This window comes from Rhincodon typus, chromosome 5 (assembly GCF_021869965.1).
Source record: "Rhincodon typus isolate 14 chromosome 5, sRhiTyp1.1, whole genome shotgun sequence".
NCBI lineage: Eukaryota > Metazoa > Chordata > Chondrichthyes > Orectolobiformes > Rhincodontidae > Rhincodon > Rhincodon typus.
This window is the reverse complement of record NC_063336.1, coordinates 289642-297075: the sequence shown is the minus strand read 5'-3', so window position 1 is coordinate 297075 and position 7434 is coordinate 289642. Positions and strand designations below refer to the sequence as shown.

At 48.8% G+C, this 7434-nt stretch overlaps 1 protein-coding gene across 1 annotated transcript in view; it reads left to right on the top strand.

The window, feature by feature from the left end:
* cmtr1 (cap methyltransferase 1) overlaps positions 1–7434 on the top strand; it is a 36908-nt gene that overhangs the window by 1654 nt on the left and 27820 nt on the right. Inside the window, 6 exon segments of the mRNA XM_048597398.1 lie at positions 2708–2862; positions 3595–3753; positions 4406–4498; positions 4628–4699; positions 4975–5069; positions 7141–7213. Coding sequence (XP_048453355.1) covers positions 2708–2862; positions 3595–3753; positions 4406–4498; positions 4628–4699; positions 4975–5069; positions 7141–7213 — 647 coding nt within the window.

The window sequence follows — 7434 nt, the reverse complement described above, 5'->3', positions numbered from 1 at the left end:
CTCAGAATCCTCTCCAATAATTTGCCCACCACAGAAGTAAGACTGACCGGTCTGTAATTCCCAGGATTTTCCCTATTCCCTTTCTTGAACAAGGGAATGACATTTGCCACCCTCCAATCTTCTGGTACTACTACAGTGTACAGTGAGGATGCAAAGATCATTGCCAAAGGGGCAGCAATCTCTTCCCTCGCTTCCCGTAGTAACCTTGGGTATATCCCGTCCAGCCCAGGGGACTTATCTATCCTCATGTCTTTCAAAATTTCTAGCACATCCTCCTTCCTAACATCAACCTGTTCAATCATATCAGCCTGTTGCACGCTGTCCTTACAAATGTCAAGGTCCCCCTCACTGGTGAATACTAAAGCAACGTATTCATTAAGGACCTCCCTTACCACCTCTGACTCCACACACAAGTTCCCTCTACTATCCCCGATCATCCCTACCCTCACTGTGGCCATCTTCTTGTTCCTCACGTAAGTATAGAAAGCCTTGGGGTTTTCCCTGACCCTACCCACCAAGGTTTTCTCATACCCCCTTCTAGTTCTCCTAAGTCCAGTCTTCAGTTCCTTCCTTGCTACCTTGCAGACCTCTAGAGCCCTGTCTGATCCTTGCATCCTTAACCTTAAGCTTCCTCCTTCCTCTTGACTAGATGTTCCGCATGTCTTGTTATCCAAGGTTCCTTCACCTTACCATCCTTTCCTTGCCTCAGTGGGACAAACCTATCCAGTACCCTTAGCACATGCTCCCTAAACAACCTCCACATTTCTGTCGTGCATTTCCCTGAGAACATCTGATCCCAATTGGTGCTCCGCAGTTCCTGACTAATAGCATTGTAATTCCCCCTCCCCCAATTAAATACTTTCCCATATCGTATGCTCCTATCCTTCTCCATGACGATAGTAAAGATGAGGGAGTTGTGATCACTATCACCGAAATGCTCTCCCACCAAGAGATCTGACACCTGACCTGGTTCATTGCCAAGTACCAAATCCAATATGGCCTCCCTCTAGTCGGCCTATCTACATATTGAGTCAGAAATCCTTCCTGGACACACCTGACAAAATCTGCTCCATCCAAACTATTTGCATTTAGGAGATTCCAGTCTATATTTGGGAAGTTGAAGTCACCCATGACAACAACCCTATTACTTCTGCACCTTTCCAAAATCTGCCTCCCAATCTGTTCCTCAGTGTCTCTGTTGCTATTGGAGGGTCTATAGAAAACTTCCAATAAAGTGACTGCTCCTTTCCTGTTTCTGACTTCCACCCATACTGACTCAGTGGAGAAACCCTCCTCCACGACCTCCCTTTCTCTTAGCTGGGATACCATCCCTGATTAGCAATGCCACTCCCCCACCTCTTTTACCTCCCTCCCTATTTGTTTTGAACCTTCTATACCCCGGAACATCCAACAACCATTCCTACCCCTGTGTTATCCAAGTCTCCGTAATGGCCACAACATCGTAGCTCCAAGTACTGATCTAAGTTTGTCACCCTTATTCCTGACACTTCTTGCGTTAAAATAGACACACTTCAACCCGTTGCACTGACTGCAACTTTGCCCTATCAACTGCTTATTCTTCCTCACAGATTGTCTGCTTGCTCTATCTGTCTGTACACTGGCTACGGTTCCCTGCCAAACTAGTTTAAACCCTCGCAAAGAGCTCTAGCAAACCTCCCGCCCAGGATATTGGTGCCCCTCCAGTTCAGGTGCAACCCGTCCTTCCCGTACAGGTCACACTTTCCCCAGAAGGTATCCCAATGATCCACAAACCTGAGGCCCTCCCTCCTACACCAGCTCTGTAGCCATGTGTCCAGTTGCACTCGCTCTCTATTCCTGACCTCACTAGCCCGTGGCACTGGTAGCAATCCTGAGATGACTACTCTGCTCGTCCTGCCTTTTAACTTCCATCCTATCTTCCTACGTTCACTTTTCAGGACCTCATCCCGTTTCCTAGCTATGTCATTGGTACCAATGTGTACCACGACTTCTGACTGCTCTCCAAATCTGCAGATGACACTAAGCTGGGTGGCTGGTTCTGGTTCAGGTCTCTCTCTGCCTGAGGTTATAAATGTGAGGTTATCTACTTGGGTCACAAAAACAGGGGGAGGCAGGTTATAATCTGAATGGTGGCAGTTTAGGAAAAGGTGAGGTACAACGAGGCCTGGGTGTCATGGTGGAACAGTCACTGAAGGTTGGCAGCAGGCAGTGAGGAAAGTCAATGGCACGTTGGCCTTCATAGCGAGAGGATTGGACTATCGGAGTCGGGACATCTTGCTGCAGTTATACAGGGCCTTGGTGAGGCCACACCTTGTGTATTGTGTGCAGTTTTGGTCTCCTAGTCTGAGGAAGGACATTCTCGCTACTGAGGGAGTGCAGTGAAGGTTCACCAGCCTCCATCCTGGGATGGCAGGACTGACAGATGGGGAAAGACTGGATTGACTGAGCTGTGGAATTCTCTCCCACAAGAAGCTGGATATATTCAGGAGGGAGCTGGACAAGACCCTTGCAGCTGAAGGGATCGAGGGGTATGGAGAGAAAGTGGGAATGGGATACTGAGATTGCATGATCAGCCATGATCATAGAGAATGGTGGGGCAGGCTCAAAGAGCCGAATGGCCTACTCCTTCACTCGTTTTCTATGTTTCTATGTAATGGTTGTGAAAAGGCTGTAAGTTTTGTCTGTTTTTTGTTTCCCCTCCTCACAGAAAGGGACAGCAGCGATGATGGAGACAGTGACAGTGAGGGGCACAGGCCCATGTTTGGGTCTGTTTGTGATCATTCTGTGTCCCCGACTGATTTACCAACAGACACTCTGTCCAACAAGTACTCCATGTACAACAGCGTCTCTCAGAAACTGATGGTAAGCTCCCCTGTGTGACAGAATTCCCATTGCTGCCTATGTCCTCCCTATATGCTTTATTCCTTTACTCGACACTCTCACCCGCCCCTTCTCGCGCGTGCTCGCTGGCTCTCTCCCGCCCGCGCGCGCGCGCTCGCGCACACACACATTCTCTCTCTCTCTCTCTCTCTCTCTCTCTCTCTCTCTCTCGAAGTGGCTCCACCTAAGATGGTGACGAGAAGTGACATCACAGACTTTTCCCTGCACACCTTCCAGTGCATGTGACAGTGAAGGCCGTTCTGATTGTGAAGGTGATGATCACTTTTCAGTTTGCTCTGCTGGTGTATTTCCACAAACTGCAGACTGTTCAGAATGGGCTGTGTGTCAGGAGGTACACTGTGGGAGACGGCAGAGTATCTCTCCTGAACCATTTCACTCAGCATCTGACTGTGGTCCTGAGCTGGCTGTCTGCTGTGTGCTATCCGTCAGGAGCAGGGACTGGGCCCTTAGGCATTGCCCCTTGTCCTGCTGTTAGACCCTCTGACAAGCTCATGTTGGTGTGGGAACTCTTTAATTCACTGAAGGACGAGGGTACCGTGCAATGATCCAGTATTTATTACCCATTACGAATGAGGTGATGGTGTGCTGTTGGCAGGCCCACAATGCCCTTAGGGAGGGAATTCCAGGATTTTAACCCAATGGAGCTCAGAGACACTGTGTCCTGTTAATAATGCTGTCTGCTGTCCTCCCCAGGTGAAGATGGGCTATCGTGAAGGGGAAGGCCTGGGTAAGTTTGGACAGGGTCGAAAGGAGATAGTGGAGGCGTCATTACAGAGGGGCCGCCGCGGCTTGGGTCTGAAAATCAAAGGCTTCGATGGAGACCTGGACGTGGATTGGCACGAAGAGACAGAGGTAAGAGTTCAGAGACAGAGGGGGTTGTGGGAATCAGGCCCTGTGTCAGCCCCTGTCCTAAAGGCAATTATCTTCCTCCACAGGGCTGACCAGGAAACATCTGGCCTGTTCCAGGTCTTTCCCAAGATTATCACTGTCCCTCCAGGGCGGGAGGGAGGTTACGGAATGACTTTTGTGGATTTGGGGTGGAGTCTGTTGGGGTGGTCACTCTGGTAGTTTCCAGGCCCAACCCACTCTAACACACAATATAAAACTGAGAGGCATGGATAATCCCAGGGTGGAAATGTAATAGGTTTAAGGTGAGTGGGGACTAGTTTAAAGGAGATATATGAAAGTATTGGCGTCAGGAATACGCTGCCAGGGGAGGTGATAGTAGGAGATATAGTAAGATGGTTTAAGAGGCATTTAGACAGACACATGAACAGGCAGGCAGATGGGATTAGTTTAGAATAGCGTCGTGGTTGGCACAGACAGGATGGGTCAAAGGGCCTGCTCCTGTTCTGTGTTGGAGTAGCCTCTGTGTTATTTTGTGGTTTCATACCTGGTTGTCATGATCTCATGGCGGTGTGTGGTTTTAGGTGATGGGACATCTTTGGGGGTGGGCAAGGGCCTGGTGAGGTATCCTGTTGTAAAAAGACCTGTTCTTTTCCAGCCTAGCGCTTATGAGCAGGTGGAATGGTTTCCAGAATGTTCCTCAGAGATTCCGCCGCTGGCAGAGCTGAGACAGTGGATGACTGTGGACAAGGTAAAAAGTACAAGCATGGTCCTCATTCTGCTTAGTTTCAAAATTCACTGAACTTCCTGCCAGTGTGGAACTTACCTTTCCATTCTGCCTCCCCCGACCACCACCCACACCCCCACCCCCCAACCCCAGCGGAAAATGGAAATTGAGGATGAGACGGAATTCTGTGACCAAACTCTTCTCAGCAATGTCCTACGCTGCAAGGTGAGTGCATGCGCGCGTGTGGGACAGTTAGGTATCATTGTCAGACCTTGGGTAGGGGATAGGATGGACAGTGTCAGAGATCCCATGGGGAGGTGTTGGGGGCTGATGGAGGATGTCGGACACCCCCCCCCCGCCAAAAGGGGAGGTTGTGGGGGACAGTGTTGTGAGAGGGTGTGGGGGGTGAGATGGGCAGAGCTCCTCGCTGCATGTTGGGTCCGTGAATTGTTGCTGCTGCCTGTGTGTCTTGGTCACAGTGCTGCTGTGTGTGTTTGCAGAGCGTGTTCGATGAGCTGGAGGGAGAGGAGATGCGACGTGCTCGGACTCGTTCAAACCCCTATGAGACCATCCGTGGAGTTTTCTTCCTGAACAGGTACTGGCTTGCAGCCTGTGGGAAGGGGACCTCTGGGGTGTCCTGTGAGGCTCAGATACTCTCCACTGAGAGAGCCACATGCCAGGCCCCATGATCCCGAGGCCCCAGCTAGACCCAGGGGACCCTGCTTCAAATCCCAGTCCTGCACCTGCTGCTAGAATTTGAAATAAAAAGTAAAAAGAACTGCGGATGCTGTAAATCAGAAGCAAAAACAGAAGTTGCTGGAAAAGCTCAGCAGCTCTGGCAGCATCTGAGGACGGGTCACTGGACCCAAAACATTAACTCTGTTTTTTTCCTTCAGAAATGCTGCCAGACCTGCTGAGCTTTTCCAGCAACTTCTGTTCTTGTTTGTGCTGGAATTTGAAGATTGCCTGAGTGATAACCCCGTTTGGGTTCACTTTGTCTTTCATTGAAGGAAATCTGCTGCCCTACATGTAAATGGAGACCCACAGCAATGTTGTTGTGACAGAAGGAAGTGCTGACACTCTGATCCCACATCCCCACCACTCTCAGTCTCAGTAACAATCAGCCACAATTAGTCACCTGCTTCTCTTTGGTCCTCCTCTCTGGCGTAAAACATAGTCACAAGGCTTCTCGAAACAACTCAAATAAGCCGTTTATTATTAACAAAACTTGATTAACAACAATATTGTGAGCCAGAATTAAAACTATACCTTACTATACTAGGCCTGAAACGTCAGCCTTCCTGCTCCTATGATGCTGCTTGGCCTGCTGTGTTCATCCAGCTCTGCACCTTGTTATCTCAGATTCTCCAGCATCTGCAGTTCCTACTATCTCTGAAGTAATGTTCTGGAGATCTGGTTTGAATCCCACCCCAGCAGCTGGTGGAATTTGAATTCAATAAAAGATGTCTGGCATTAAGGATTTACTGATGACCATGGAACTATTGCTGGGAAATCCTACCTGGTTCACTGTCTCTCAGATATGAGACTTTAGACCATTGTGATGGTTGACCTGATCAGTTTTCACCAGGTGGTCAGTAAAACAGCTGTTGGGAAGCTCCAACAGGTTCCCTGGAACTCTGACTAAGAGAAGGAAATTTCAGTCAGGGGCCTTGCAGTTTCACAGGTGTTTTCCTCACTGACCCGTGGGTCTCTGTAACAGATCTATAAGACCAGAGAAGGTTGACAGGCGAGTATTAAACAGAGCCCACCATCTCGTTTTTGTCGATGCAGCGTGGAGCTGGATGAACCAGCAGGTCACACAGCATCAGAGGAGCAGGAAAGCTGACGTTTCGGATCGTTCATTTCAAAGCCAGGTTTTCCAGTAATAAGTGCCAGAAACTCCTGGAAAGATTTCCTTGGCCGTTTCTACAAAGTCAGTTGAATTTTCTGTGAACAGCAGGTGGCTTTGGATTGTTGATCCAGAGTCAGATACATTAGGCACATGGATGATAGTAAAATGTAGGGTATGCCGGGTAGTTTGATGTTAGAGTAAGATAATAGGTCAGCACAGCATTGTAGGCTGAAGGGCCTGTACTGTGCTGTACTGTTCTATGTTTTAGACCCAGGTAATGTTCTGGGAACCTGATTTCAAACCCTACCGTGGCAGACGGTGGTATTTGAATTCAATTACTAACATTTCTGGAATTAAGAGCCTAAGTGATGACTGTGAAACCATTGCCAATTAGAAAAACCCATCTGCTTCACTAATGTCGTTTAGGGAAGGAAACTGCCATCCTTACCTGGTCTGGCCTACATGTGACTCCAGATCCACAGCAATGTGGTTGACTCTTAACTGCCCTCTGGGCAATTAGGGATGGGCAATAAATGCTGCCTGGCCAGTGACGTCCCTCATCCTGTGAATGAATTTTAAAATATTGTGTAATCTTTCCATGCTACGCTTAAATATAAATGTGTATTTGCAGTTAGCTGCCTATAAACCATCCTCTGAAGTAGATGAGGGAGACATACATTAGGAATGGGTTGGCTTGTCTGTGACACCCTGACACACTGTAATTGGAGGTTGTTTGGAGGATGTGTGTGGAGGGTGGGAGGTTTAAAATGATTTTCCTGTGTCTGTCTCAGTCCAGTTGTTGGTTATCTTTCAGAGCCGCGATGAAAATGGCCAACATAGACCATGTGTTTGACAGCATGTTCACCAACCCACGTGATTCACTTGGAGTGAGTATACCCTGTACCCATTGGCTACAAGACTCTGCGAGTGTCAGCAATACCTGCTGCCATTCACAAGCCTGTTAGAAACTGTGACAGTAACTATGTCAGCTCACCACTCAGTACGTCTCCTTCTGTCACTCCCTCACCCCACCACTGCACCCTGTTAATGGCCTTTGGCACACTATCCCCCCACCCACATTTCCACAACCACCCCCCTGCATGGCTCA